The sequence below is a fragment of the Lemur catta genome, chromosome 26 (genome assembly GCF_020740605.2).
Source record: "Lemur catta isolate mLemCat1 chromosome 26, mLemCat1.pri, whole genome shotgun sequence".
Classification (NCBI taxonomy): domain Eukaryota; kingdom Metazoa; phylum Chordata; class Mammalia; order Primates; family Lemuridae; genus Lemur; species Lemur catta.
The window spans coordinates 6,854,387-6,868,085 of record NC_059153.1 but is presented as its reverse complement, the minus strand read 5'-3'; the positions used below and the strand labels follow the sequence as shown (position 1 = coordinate 6,868,085).

Sequence of the window (13,699 nt, the reverse complement as noted above, 5' to 3'; positions counted from 1 at the left end):
CAAGGCAATACCTTTTCCTCTTTCTGTTAAAACTTCTAATCACTAACAGACTGTTTCATTAAGGAATAAGGCTGTCTAACAGCTTGGTCAGTGAGGGTGTGTCGGTGAGAGAAGGCGTGTGCTACGCGTTACACATACGTGAGAACCTGTAAGATTACAGTTATGCACATGGGAACATTAACCGTGGTTGTGTTGGTCTAGGGAGATGATGGGCACTTTTATTTCCTTTGTTTGGCTTGTTCATTATTCACATTATCTGTTATATGCATGTGTCATCTTTATAATAAGAGAAAAATGAACGTTGTCACTGTTACACTGAACAGGCACAACGTATGATAATGAATCTTGCGGTAGTTTTATCGCCGCATCTCTAAGTCTGCCCAGTGGGGATGGTTCTTCCCCGAGGCCTGGGAGAAAAGTTAGGGATTCCCGTTTTTCTGGCCACTCTTTTATAAGTAAAAGCCCCCTGGTTGCCTAGGGCCCGATATGCAAGTGCAGTATGTGCGTCTCAGTTCAGAAACCGCAGCGTCCAGCCCCGGGCAAAGTGCAGACGTTGACTGTGATTCAGGGTTTCCCGTTCTCCCCTCCTACACCGTCGGCTGCTCTCGCTCTGTGCCTTGTGTTTCTCTGACTCCTTCCTCACTCCCAGACCCCCTTCGGACTTGGAGAACAGGGAGGGGGAACAGGTAGGAGGAGGGCCCAGAACCTTCTGGACGCGCTGGAAGGCACCACTGTAAAGCGTCTCGCTCTGTGCCTGGTCGGGGCTTAATCGAGCTCCTCCGTCTGGGTGCTGTCACGGTCCCTGCCGAGCCCCCTCACTGTGGGGACCCCACAGCTGCCCGAGCAGCTGGCCAGCCTGAGTCGCGCCTTCTAGACTTTCCAGACACGATGGACCCAAGTCCACTGGCTCCGCCCACAGGGGACACACTCGGGGACGGTGGCACCTGACGGGCGGGGGGTCCTCGCTGCTCCCTGAACACCTCGTGCGGGGGCAGGTTGGGAGTTGGACATGGTCTGGTACAAGCTGTTTCGCTGCGACATGGGACTGTTTAGTAACGAATTAGCTTGTGTGCACTTGGTAAGCAGAAGACCGATGTCAGTATATTGCAGAAGTTGTATCATTTCACACGTAAATTCTCTGGGCTGGGAGGTACCAGAGCTGCGGGAGTTGAATTTTGACCTTGAGCAAGAAAGGAAACAGCCTCTGCTTGGCCCTTTCCCTTTCACTCCGAGGGTGTCACAAGGGGCCACGTGCACCCGAGGCCCCTGCCCGGCTGGCCCTACCGCAGGCCCTGGCGAGTCACTCGTCCTCGGCACCCGCCTGACCCCCGCCGTCCTGCCGATCCTGCTCCAGCCTCGTCATCTCGGGGCCCCCAGACTAGACCCCCCCTTGCCTGTGTCTGTGCGTCTGTGACAGCCCCAAGGGACCCCAACCTGCCCGGCAGGGGCCAGGTCACCTCCAGACGTTGCCATTCTCGGTCTGGTTTGTGCTCTGGGTACAGAGTTGCACAGGTTCCAAGCGTGCTGCCCTAAGAGCGTTTTTCCCATAAACCGTGTTATTTTAGTGTACAGTTTTCAGAACTGAGATTTTTCAGGAATGTGTATGTCATGTTGTAGTGGGAACATCTGTACTTGGAATTCGCTGTCTGTGTGCTTCAGCTGAAACTTGCGCTTCGATATCCTATTACGAAATCAGTTCCAAAGAAAGAAAATATGCTCACCTTTTTTAAAAGAGCATATTTAACAGTATTCCTATCATAATTATTATTACTCTATAATATATTATTACTTAGCATATAAGGAATCTGGTTGTGTGTATGGCTGGCTCAGATCATAAGATCTATGGATCTATCTTTGTAAACACAGTTACATAAGAAATTACAGCTTTGGCTTTGAGGATGAAAAATAAGAATATAGCACCAAAAGATATTTTATTTTCCACTTGAAATTGTTTTCTGTTTAAGAATCAGAAGGTATTTTCTGGATAGTTTTCTGTTTGGCCCAGAATCTAAAATGATTTAATATTTAAAAATAATGTTTACGGCTGTAATTACAGATTTTGGACATTAATTAGATCCATGCTGCAACTTCAGCATCTGATTATCCTCTGACCACTGTGCTCTGGCCCCAGCCCGGCACACCCCGCAGTCCTGTCGTCATGACTCCTCCAGGTCCCGATCCTGAGCCTCCGGGTTTTTCTCGGCCCCAAGACGTAGTGGGCACATGGGACTCAACCTACAGGCATTGTTTTGAGTAGATGCCGAGTTCAAGATTAGAGAGCCACTGTGCTCAAATTAGAGGCAAGAAATAAAAAATGGTTCTGTGGTGGAACTTTCAATGGTTTGCACGTGGATTCACCACCTTTCAGATATTCCTTACGGATATTTCAACCTGTGTGTTCCTTTACCGCCGGCCAGCGCCCTCCACCCATCTATGTCAGGATATTCCTAAGGAACACACACTGTTGCCATAATTGACTAAGTTAAAATTATATAAATTTGTACCAGAAATGTTACTAGGTTTGTTTTAAAAGCCATAAAGGAGCGACTTTGTCATAATCAATTGTTTAAGTATTTCACGACTCCATTCTCTGCATCCACTAAGATGGCTTTGATGTCTCAAAGTTTTGCTTGTTGTTAGATCACAGCAGTGAATCTGCCCGAAGGGAAAATATAAACAGCTGTTAGATTTTCGGTCTGGGCTGAGGCCTAAGGAGTGAGGAGTTGGAACAACATGAGGCGTGGGCAGGTGTAATGTCACGGAGCTGGTTTTTCCTGCCAGACGGGGGTGGGGGCAAAGCAGGGAGCTGCCAGGGGGGATTTGGCATGGAGCTGGGGCGAGGCATAAGCCGTGTCACCGTATCTCCAGCTGCCGGCGTTTCTGCGGGCAGAGCGCGAATGATGGTTTCTCTTCCCACCAAGGGCAATCAGATCCTCAGCGGGCTGTCCATCGAGGAGTACAAGGCCACGCTGCGCATGATCAAGCAGGCCATTCTGGCCACGGACCTGGCGCTGTACATCAAGTAAGTTTTAAGAAACAGTGAGAAATAGGTCTTGGAAGTGTTAATATTTGCATCGTTTCAAACTTTTAACATCCATAGTGATCAATCCTAAAGGAAAAGTGTCCTGGCAAAGCTGTTTCTCAGACTATGGAGCAGTTTCTTAAAGGGAGCCAGAAAAACTATGCCTTTGGCTTACTCACTGCCAAAAATTCTAACATACGCAGTTATTTCTGATGTTTTATCTATTGCTATATCTCTGAAGCCAAACACAAATCAAACAGCCATCTCCAGATCATTCCAAATCAGGCTGTCCACAGGTTATATTGGTCATTAGCTTTTCCTCCTTCCCTGTTTAGGGTGCCGAAAGCCAACAAGTAACTCTTGTTTCTTTTTATTTGATTTTCGGCAGAAGAGTATTAATGTAGACCTTGGAAGTTACTAAGTCTAAAATAAGAGTATGCATTAGAGTGCTGTTTCTGAGTAGACATTTTCATAATTAAACTGCCTTTCTAAAAGCAATTTTAAATGATGATTTATATATTGAGTTCTAAGATGGAAAGAAAAATTAGAGTTTTTTTGTTTTGTTTTTACCAAAAATTCGCTCCGTGAGTCTTTGTAGACCAAAGGCCTAACAGCCTGAGGATTCATCGTAACTACCAAATTCTTTTTATTTTCAAGGAGGCGAGGAGAATTTTTTGAACTTGTAAGAAAAAATCAATTCAATTTGGAAGATCCTCACCAAAAGGAGTTATTTTTGTAAGTAGGTTTACTATCCTTAAAGCCGGAGTTTTGTAACCCAATTAATTTTTTCACTGTTAGTTTTTATGGCAGTTTTTGGCTATAACATGATGATCTTAGGAGTGTAAATACTTACTTGAAAAGAAATGCATCTGCAAACTCAAGAGAATGAATTGTTCCTTCGTTCTAGAAAAGCCTTTAAAATGTAGTAGAGTATCACACAAGGCTATAGGGTTCCCCTCTTCATTTTCCCTTAGAATGGAAGAGCTGAAATGCAGTCCTGAAGACTGTGGGAGCAAGATGTGACTGCAAAATGTTTACTTCTCTTGGAAAAAAATCCTGAAAAGACAGAGTAGTGAAGTGGGGGTCCAGACATGGAAGAAATACTGTAAAGTTAAAACAGTTTGGTATTGGTGGCAGACCAGCGGAACACAGCAGACAATCTGGAATTGCGTAGGCTATTTAGTGTGTAATAAAGATGGCATTTCAGGTGACTAGGGAAAAGATAGAGTTTCGTGGGTGGCCACAGGGGAAAAGACAAAACTGGATCTGCTCCACATACTTCAGTTCCAGCTGGAGCAGAGAGTTCGGTGTGGAGAATCAAACCATGCAAGTACCAGACAGAAACATGGGTCGATTCTTCTAGAACCTAGGAATGAGAAACCTGTCCTAACTTTAGTTCAATGTGAAGAAACAATGAAGGAAAAAGACTGATAAACTTGATTAATCATTCAAAGGATTTTTCACATAGAAGTCACTACATGTATTGAATGAATTAGTATAACCCACTGTAATTTCTGAAAAAGGACTTCTGTCAGTAGGATACCAATGTTATTCTTTAATAGTTAATTGTTCGTAATCAATGTGCTTTTATCATACTGTCACCAAGAATGGAATACCAGGGTGACAAAAGTAATAATAGGCAAGTTTTTACCCCGAGGTTAATAATTTGTTCTTGTGCCAATCTGGAGCTAATAAGGCGGTCTGAGTACAAATTCCAGTAGTTCAAAGGGTAACCAGAACAATGACCCTCTTTTATCACTGTAAGTCGGGCTTCTATATAAATTCCGTTTCTGTTTCTTTGGTCTTTATAAACTGCCATTCCCATCATTTTTACTGGTAAGTATTTACTGGGGTGCATGTTCGCATGACAGTAACAGGAGTTTGGTCCCCTCCCCCGGACAGAGCCATGCTGATGACAGCCTGCGACCTTTCTGCAATCACCAAGCCCTGGCCCGTCCAGCAGCGGGTACGTCGCTTAGTGACAGTAACGGTAATCACTGAAAAGCCTTTGCTCACAAAGGTAACTTCTGAAGAAAGTATTTATGGACGTTTTTTTTCTAATTTTTTAGTAGCATTAAAAGCAGATAATTAGACACAAAAAGGCTTTTCTTTTTCAAAGACTCATTTGCACTTAATATTTGTAAAATATATTAAGAAAGCAAGCAGCCATATTAAGGCAGCAAAAACCTAGCTGTTGATAAGCTTTAGTTCTAGCACTGCAGGTTGAGTATTCCTAATCTGAAATGCTCCAAAACCCAAAGCTTTTTGAGCACAGATGGGACATTCAAAGGAAATGCTCATTGGAGCATTTCAGATTTTCAGACTTGGGATACTGAACCATTGACTATAATGCAAATATTATAAAATCTGGGGGGAAAAAAAAAATCCAAAATACTTCTGGTCCCAAGCATTTTGGATAAGGGATCCTCAACCTGTACTTCCGGGTCACTTTGGGAATGTTTTGCATCCCTTTGCTAAGCTTGAAAATTGGAAGGAGTTGCTTTTCTTACGGTTTTATCCTACTGAGCTACACCTTAGCTCTACATATGCATTAACAAGTAGAACGTGCACATTCTGGGCTTCTGGATGCGAGGATGCCGAGAAGCGTCTGACTAGAGCCTGTGCCCAGGAGGCTGCAGAGAACCCTCCCTCTAAGCAAGTAGCTGACACGGTGTCTTGCAGCGGCAGTGAGGGCTCAGAAGAGTGACGGGCACAGGTGGGGACACGTACGTGAGCCTTACGCACCTTCCTGCTCCATAGGAAGTAGGATGCTGTGGGGGATGGGAGAGGAGGATTCTGTCTTGTCATTTATCCTTTCGTTCTTCGACACGAAACCCTCGTACCGGGTGTTTGCGGGGGGGAAATAAACAAAGGAAGAAAAAAATAAAACAGAAAAATGCTGGAAGCTACCAAGGAGAGAAAGATTTACAGAAGTGGGGGAAAGTATAGCGTAATAGTCAAGAGAATATGCTTTGGGCACAGACTGCTTGTGCTCGAGGATCCCGCTGCTACTTACTAGCTATCCTGTTATTCTCAAGCAAGTTACTTCATCTTTGGACCTCAGTTTCCTTATCTATAAAATCAAAATGCGTAACCCATAGCAGGGCCTTCGTTCAAAGTCTGTTTTAAAGAGTGATACGCTTTTCATTGTCAGAACTTAACCTGTCATTTCAGATAGCAGAACTTGTAGCAACTGAATTTTTTGACCAAGGAGACAGAGAGAGAAAAGAACTCAACATTGAACCCACTGTAAGTATGAAACCTTGTTGATAGGAATTATTCAAATGCTTTTCTTTTCATTGTAAACTCCTTTTATGCTTCTTTGAGATCCTTAGGAACACAATTTCTCATTTTATTTTTTAAAACTCTTTTCTGACTGGGCACAGTGGCTGACACCTGTAATGCCAGCACTCTGGGAGGCTGAGGCGGGAGAACTGCCTGAGGCCAGGAGTTTAAGACCAGCCTGAGCACCACAGCAAGACCCCAGTTCTACAGAAAAAAAATTAAACGATCAGCCAGGCGTTGTGGTACATACTTGTAGTCTCAGCTACTCGGGAGGCTGAGGCAGGAGGATGCCAAGAGTGTGAGGTTGCAGTGAGCCAGAATGACACCACTGCCCTCTAGCCCAGGCAACAGAGCAAGACACTGTCTCAAAAAACAAAACAAAAAACCTTTTTTCTTATTAGAAGAATTATACATGTTCATTACAGAAAGCAAAGCAAATAAAAAAAGACTCTTGGAGTCATAGTGTACCACTCTTTTATAATTTGCTTTTTCCATTAAATATCATAAACCACTTTCGTCCTGACAGACACTCATGTGTATTATTTATCACGATGACATGAAAGAGACGGAGCCACTTGCCTGGGTGGAGCCGCGTTCACTGTGTTCACGGCTGCAGACAGCAGAGCGATGACATCCCTGTTGCTAAACTGCTGCGTGCCAGGCTTCGTCACCTTGTTAGGATAAATTCCCAGAACTGCTGTGCTGAAAGGCAAATAGAATTCACAGGTTTCTGATACGTCCTGCCTTTCAGCACAGAGTGTGGATCTCACATACAAGAAAAAGATCCTTCTCAAACCACTTCTGTCTTTGGAATGAGTTTTCCCAGAAACGCAGCATTAGGTGCTTTCTTCTTTTTGGTATCGTTGCTGTCTGCCCTTCCTAAGCTAATCCACTGATTCATCTTTTTAGAGCCAGCTTTCATTGTGCTCTTTAAATAAATGCACATTTCTGTGTCTGTGTTTGTATTTTCAGGATTTAATGAACAGGGAGAAGAAAAACAAAATCCCAAGTATGCAAGTCGGCTTCATAGATGCCATCTGCTTGCAACTGTACGAGGTACTTGTACAAAACACTTGCTCAGCTTGGACTGTGATGAATTAAAACCCAAAGTAAACTGAAGAGGTTAATACTAGGCACATATTTTTTGCTTCTAAATCAAGAAATAAAATTATTAGTATTGTTTTACTGATGAACATGACATTTATACTGAACAAAAAACATTTTATATTTACTGCTTCTCAAAAACATTAATTCATTCAATGTATTAATATCTATTGTGTGCCTACTGTGTGCTCATCTCCAACAAATTGATTGAGGAGGGACTAAGAAGAATCACGCCAGTGCTACCCTCAAGGGGGCACATCACATATATGGTATATTAGCAAAGCCTAAATATGGAAAAATAATTACCCAACTTTTTATCATCATAATGTGGCTTTAGTATTGTTAAGAAAGATTTCATGATGATTAAAATGAGGTGGCCAGGCTCCCATTTCCACATACCTGTTGCCCTGGCCTTTGGGGGGTGTTTTATTAGGTAAATAGACTCTTCCGAAAACATCCAGTTTACTAGTTTAGATGTTTATGCCCCACGTACAGAAAGAAGAGGCTGTCTTTGTCTCTAAAAGATTGAACAGGAAACTGAAGTTTTAATTATCTGGGTAAAGAACACTTATCTTGGCATTATCTTACAACGTCAACAGTCTACAGATTTTCTAGTCCAGACATCTCACAATTCAGTCAGTGATTCTGTGAGGTGCAGCCCCAGTTAGCCAGGTAGGTAGTCAGTAGGAGACCTGCATCTAGCGTTCTCACTAAAGAAGCCGTAGCTCGCGAGGAAAGGACAGGGGACACCAAAAGAAAGGAACACCCAGTGTTGTGCCCCCACCCCTGTCTCCCTGCTTTTCTCAGCCTCCTGTTTGTCACTCCTTTGTTTACAAGCCCCTCCTCAGAGGTACGTTCAGAGCCTGTTCCAGACACCCTGGACCATCTCGTTCTTCGCTTAGCAGAGTCTTTTCTTATTGGGTTAAGAATTCCTCAGTTAAAAATACTAACAGCTCTTCTGATTTTTCCCCATCCCTGTAAGTCCAATCAGCATAGTAGTCAGCTTACCTGTTGTAGATTTCATCCTTCCCCACGGCGTATAGACGCAGGGATCCGTCCTGTTCGAGTCTGCTGCTGGAACTGTGTGGTATTGATAAATGTATTTTCACCATTATATAGTACAGAAGTCATATGTCCTCACCATAGAGAAACAAGAATACTTAAAAGCAAAAAAGGAAGATAAAATGACTTACAGTTCCACTCCCCAGAGATAACTACTGATAACATATTAGCGTATATGCTTTACAACATTTTCATGTACTTTTCATAATAAAAATTGCATTTTGCAATCTATAATATATTGTAACATACATATTTATGTGTCAGATGTGTTTCTGTGACATTTTAAATGGCTTCCAAATAGTAACACAGTATCCCTAACCCTGTTGTGGGATACTCTCTACTATGAAGAAATCGGCAATGAACATTCTTACAGTTAAACATCTGTGGCACTACAGTTGGTAACTAGTAATCCACACCAAATTACGAATTAATCTGTAATATAATCTTGGCTAAAAACCTGTGTAAGTACGTTGTATAAAGCTATTCTATAGAAACGCATAAAACAGACGCTAAGCAGCTCCTGACGCGCTCACGCTCGGGGAGAGCCAGCTGCGCCACGCCGTCTCGTTTGGCTCCGCGCAGCTCTGCCACCCGAGCTCAGGAATGGGATTTGGGAACGTGTCTGCTCCGTGCCCCGGCGCGGACTCCGCGTCTGAGCGCGTAAGGAGTCAGCAAACGGTGCGGGGACCCGGGGGAGACGGGCTAGTTCCGGCTTCCTTCCAGCTGGTTTCCTTCTCTGTCTGCAGGCGCTGACGCAGGTGTCCGCGGCCTGGCTCCCGCTGCTGGACGGCTGCAGGGAGAACAGGCGCAAGTGGCAGGCCCTGGCCGAGCAGCAGGAGACGGTGCTGAACGGGGCGAGCGGCCAGGCGCCGCGGAGCTGAGTCGGTGCCTCGCGGGGCTGAAGTTCAGGGACGCCGGGGCTCGCTGCACACTCCGCCACTGCTGTTTTTGTTTCTGCACAACGTCTGAGCGCATAGCATGAGACTTGGCGGGACCGTACCGTGTTCTCTGTGTGTGTGTTCCACGCCACTGAACCGAGATGGTCGACGCCGGCCACTCCGGGCACACCGGTGACGGCGCCGCGTGCGGTGCTCTGGGTCCTGCAAAGGGCAAATGGCATTCTCGGCACTGAGGCTTTTTGTTTGGTAATTCAGAAAACAAAAACCAAGTGTTTCCAATCCCCAATCTTCCAAGAACGTTTGGAATCTCTGCTTTCTCAAAAGTAGGTTGAGAGCAAATTGAATACATTCTGTGACATTTGAAGCCTTCACAGGCTAGAGAAAAATGTTGGCTGAGTAGGTTTTTAAGGAGAAACAAGTATATTTGTCAACAATGTCTCAACAGAAAGCGAGGGATTCTGAAACAAATGGGAAGTACTATGGGGCAGTATTATAAAGAAAATGTTTTACTTAATTGGTCTGCGGTTTTTGGGAGAGAACAAACAGGAAATAACTTTGTCATTTCAGTGCAGTACATTTTTCCAAAGGCTGCTCATAAAATCGTTTCGGCCTTACCTGTCTGAAGGTAACTGGGACCCCTCAGGCCTGACCCGGCCACTGGCTTCACTGAGGGACGGCCGGGACCGGGGACGGAGCGGCCATGGGCTCTGTGGGCAAAGAGAAATAAACGCTCTCAGAGTCTGTTTCCCTCCGAACTTCCTTCTTAAATGAGTTTCTCATCTGTCATCTCTTGAAAGTCCATAGTTTGTAAGTCAGAAGCTTAAATCTCTACAGGAAAGTGAGGAAAATGCGGCAATTAGACCAATAACCTGAAATGAGGCATGATTTATGGATGAGAGGGCACAACATGGACCTTCTTTCCCTCTGCCAAGAGAAGTTTTAGTCACATAAACAGCACAGGGTCATCCCCAATACTGGGGTCAAAAATGAATTCAAGGGAGCATGAAGGCAAGAAACTTTATGCCAGAACAAAATTTAGCAGGATTGTGATGAAGAAACTGCCATGTTTTGATTTCAGAATCAGAGAAGTTTGGATGTTTGCCCTGAACCCTGGCCCTGAGCTCAGCTGCTGGTTTTTCCTCCCCGTACATTAGGACAGCTGACGTCTTCTCAGACCTTGAGCCCATGTGAGTGGGTCACTCCTATACACACCACTCGGTATCGGGGAAGGAGATGGCGAATTGAGCAGCTAGTCTAGGAAAATACGCAGGAATGTGTGGAGTTGGGGAGAGTAGAAAGAGATTGATATGATTTATTACCTTCTACCCACCCAACCCCCAAAATGGAATTAGATCTGAGTTTTCATCACTAATTTGGATAGAAAATTTCTTGGGGCTATGGTAACGCATCCTTCTCAAAAACTTTTCACCAAAACAGAGTTTCCATTTATGTCCTTTTTCCCCTAATCTTTGCCTAAAATGTAACACGTACACTGAGTTTTTAAAATTCTGAGTGCATATATACATCTTGACGTAACGCTTCAGGTTAAAAAAAAAAAAAAAGAAAGGCAAAACAAACTGTATTACCATTACTTTGTAGTGGTAAAGGCTAATCTAAAATTATCAACAATTTAATGCTATATGTATTATCATTATACTTGTATTTTCAGGATATTTTATTTTGTCATACAGATGAAATCTGTAAGGTTGCCTTTGGTGGCAGTGATGTGTAAATTACACAGACTCACTAAAATAACAGTTACATCTGCAAGCTGGTGTACACACGCATGCATTCATAACTCCTTTAGTGCAGAAAGTTGCTTAAAGAATAGCAATCTTTAATAAACCTTTTTATCACATACATTGTGATTTAGCAATTATGCTAAAATATACAGTTATATACTTTAGTAATTTGTTAGACCTCGCTAATATATGTCACTGAGAATTTTTTTTTTAACATGGTAGATTGTACGTGGAGGATTTGTGTGTCATTTTAATAAGAAGATATATTTAGGTTAGAAATTGTGTATTTGGTTTGCCTTTGGATAATGCTTTATTTTACTTCACTAGTTTGGACATTAGAAGAAGTAGGGCGATGCCGTACTTATTGTCCACTATTTTAGTTCATACAGAAGGTTTTTCATAAAGCACTTCTTTAGGACTGGTTAATTGGTTCAAGTAGTTTTTAATTTGTAGGAAAGTTATTCCATGCATGGATTAATATCTATGGTCCATGGGCACAGAGTTTTTGCTTTTATGTGAATGTTTTCTTTCTAGTATCTTCTCAAGTTAGAAAAAATACAGAGTCCTCCCTCACCATACCCTGTATTTATATTACCCATAACTAGCCAGAAGTTGTTCTTGTTCTAGGTTGTTCGTTTGTTAGTTATAGCAGAGAAACATGATACCATTTAATTTAAATTTGCAGCCAGAATAGTCCCCACTATTTTACTAACTTGGTAAAAGGTGTTTATAGAATTGTCAGGTCTCGTATTTTCCAGTGGTTTGGCCTTTGCCAGGCCGGGTCCTGTGTGAGCCATGTCACCTGTGTGTGCCTGTGTGAGCCGTGTCACCTGTGTGTACCTGTGTGAGCCATGTAACCTGTGTGAGCCGTGTAACCTGTGTGTGCTGTGTAACCTGTGTGTGCTTGTGTGGCATGTGACCTGTGTGAGCCGTGTCACCTGTGTGTGCCTGAGTGAGCCATGCTGATACATTCATTCGGCTTCACATGCAGCTCCGAGCTCTTTATCTCCCCTCAAGGTACAAACCCAGGATTGGTGTTGTCACCACTGATCTCTTAATTATGAAAATTAGTTTCCTTTAATAGGAGTCCTAGAGATAAAGCGTGTGGACATACACCAGAAACATTGGATTCCAGGAGCAAACTCTTCGGTCACAGATACACGCTTGCCTAGCAGCGAAGTGCCTTTATTTTCAGCATAGAACTTGATTAGACCTGCCCCAATTCAATTTATAACTTTTCTGTATCTTTCACCAAACTGTACTCCTAAATCTTAACAGGCCACCCCAAGCAAAGCTGTCTTTTTCTACAAGACTAGTTTAAGATGAGAGGGCAAGAGCCAACTGCCATCCTCTCTGGTGAGCAGCTGTCGTGAACATCAGGCGGCAGAACCTCACAGCTCAGCATCGGGCTGGCGTCCACCCCGTACTGAGTCTGTGCTCTGCTGTGGGGACAGCAGTGACCTCACGGAGCTCGGTCCGCGCGGGAGGGGCTGGGCACGTCACGTCAGCGTGGCTTTCATCTGTGACACATGCACCGGGCACCGTCTACCTGACACACGTTAAGAAACTGCCAGCTAACATCCTGTCTGCTTGCAAGCATGACTCACTTCACCTGTAGCCAGTTCCAGAACACCCTGTCTCTAGATTATTCTTGCCCTGTGCCAGCCGGGCAGGGACCACTCAGTTCTCTCGCGCACGGTTCTGGACCCCTTCTGCTCCCCGACGAGGAGCGAAGAAGGAAGTATTAAACTCACTTTGCCATTCCTTTCACTTCTCAAAAGCCCATGTAAACACGTCTTAATGAATGTCGTCAAAAGCAATGTAAATAGTTGAAAAATATAAATTTCTATTACAGTTTAAGAAAAGAAAACCTTATGAATCATCACTAGCCACTGTTAATATCTGTTTGTATTCTTAAACCTTTTCACTATATTTGAACAAATATATAGTTTCTGGCACTATTTTTGTACTCGGAAAAGGAGTTACTATGTATATTATGTTTAACTTTTAAGTCATTTTAAAGAATCATGAATGTTGATTTCGTTTCTTTCCTCGCCTCCACCGTGAGAATCATTTCAGACGACGCTTCTGTGACAAACTCACTTGAAAGGACACTGCACGCCTCTGATCCTGCGAAGTTACGAGATGGTCAGGGTGGTTTTCCACCGTGCCAGCTCCTCACCTGTCAGCTGTTCCCTCATTTTGCCATGCTTTGTAAAAATAAAAAGGATAATAAACAAGTAGGTATGGATATCGTGTGATTATTAGGGGACTTTGAATTTTAAGGGTGGGGAATTACTAGGGGACTTTGGATTTTAGGCAGCGAAAATGGGCCCAGTAGTTGAAGAAACTGAAATAAGCAAACGTGATCCTATTAACCACACGAAATGCTCGGTTTACTACAGTCCTTTCCTTAGCCCAGGAATAAGGCGCCTCTCGGTAACTGTCTCCCTTTCATTCACACCCTTTGCTACCAAGTTGGGGGCCATGTTTCCATCCCCTTCCTACTTCTCCTTACCCACCGCGGAGGGGGACGGTCACCAGCCTCTTGCTACAGGGCTGAGGCTTCGGAGTTAAAACTTAGG

The 13,699-nt window shown here is 43.8% G+C and overlaps 1 protein-coding gene and 1 long non-coding RNA gene across 4 annotated transcripts in view; one reads left to right on the top strand and one right to left on the bottom strand.

Annotated features, from left to right (window-relative positions):
- The window catches only part of PDE5A (phosphodiesterase 5A), an 88,060-nt gene extending 74,703 nt beyond the window's left edge, over positions 1 to 13,357 (top strand). Inside the window, exons 16-21 of one of the 2 annotated variants that reach the window (XM_045537351.1) lie at positions 2,922 to 3,022; positions 3,680 to 3,757; positions 4,925 to 4,988; positions 6,197 to 6,271; positions 7,280 to 7,363; positions 9,220 to 13,357. In XM_045537351.1, coding sequence (XP_045393307.1) covers positions 2,922 to 3,022; positions 3,680 to 3,757; positions 4,925 to 4,988; positions 6,197 to 6,271; positions 7,280 to 7,363; positions 9,220 to 9,354 — 537 coding nt within the window. In that variant the 3' untranslated portion in view covers positions 9,355 to 13,357. Of the gene's footprint in view, positions 1 to 2,921; positions 3,023 to 3,679; positions 3,758 to 4,924; positions 5,043 to 6,196; positions 6,272 to 7,279; positions 7,364 to 9,219 lie in introns of both variants that reach the window. The other variant, XM_045537350.1, reaches the window with a different exon arrangement.
- On the bottom strand, positions 1,948 to 6,434 carry LOC123627667. Of its 2 annotated transcripts, none has more exons than XR_006731405.1 (3): positions 5,768 to 6,434; positions 3,876 to 4,078; positions 1,948 to 3,011 (listed from the first exon to the last, which is right to left on the bottom strand). It is a non-coding gene; the product is annotated as an uncharacterized LOC123627667 (long non-coding RNA). The 2 variants fall into 2 exon arrangements; XR_006731406.1 differs by lacking the exon at positions 5,768 to 6,434 and adding an exon at positions 5,753 to 5,767.
- Positions 13,358 to 13,699: the final 342 nt, after the last annotated feature.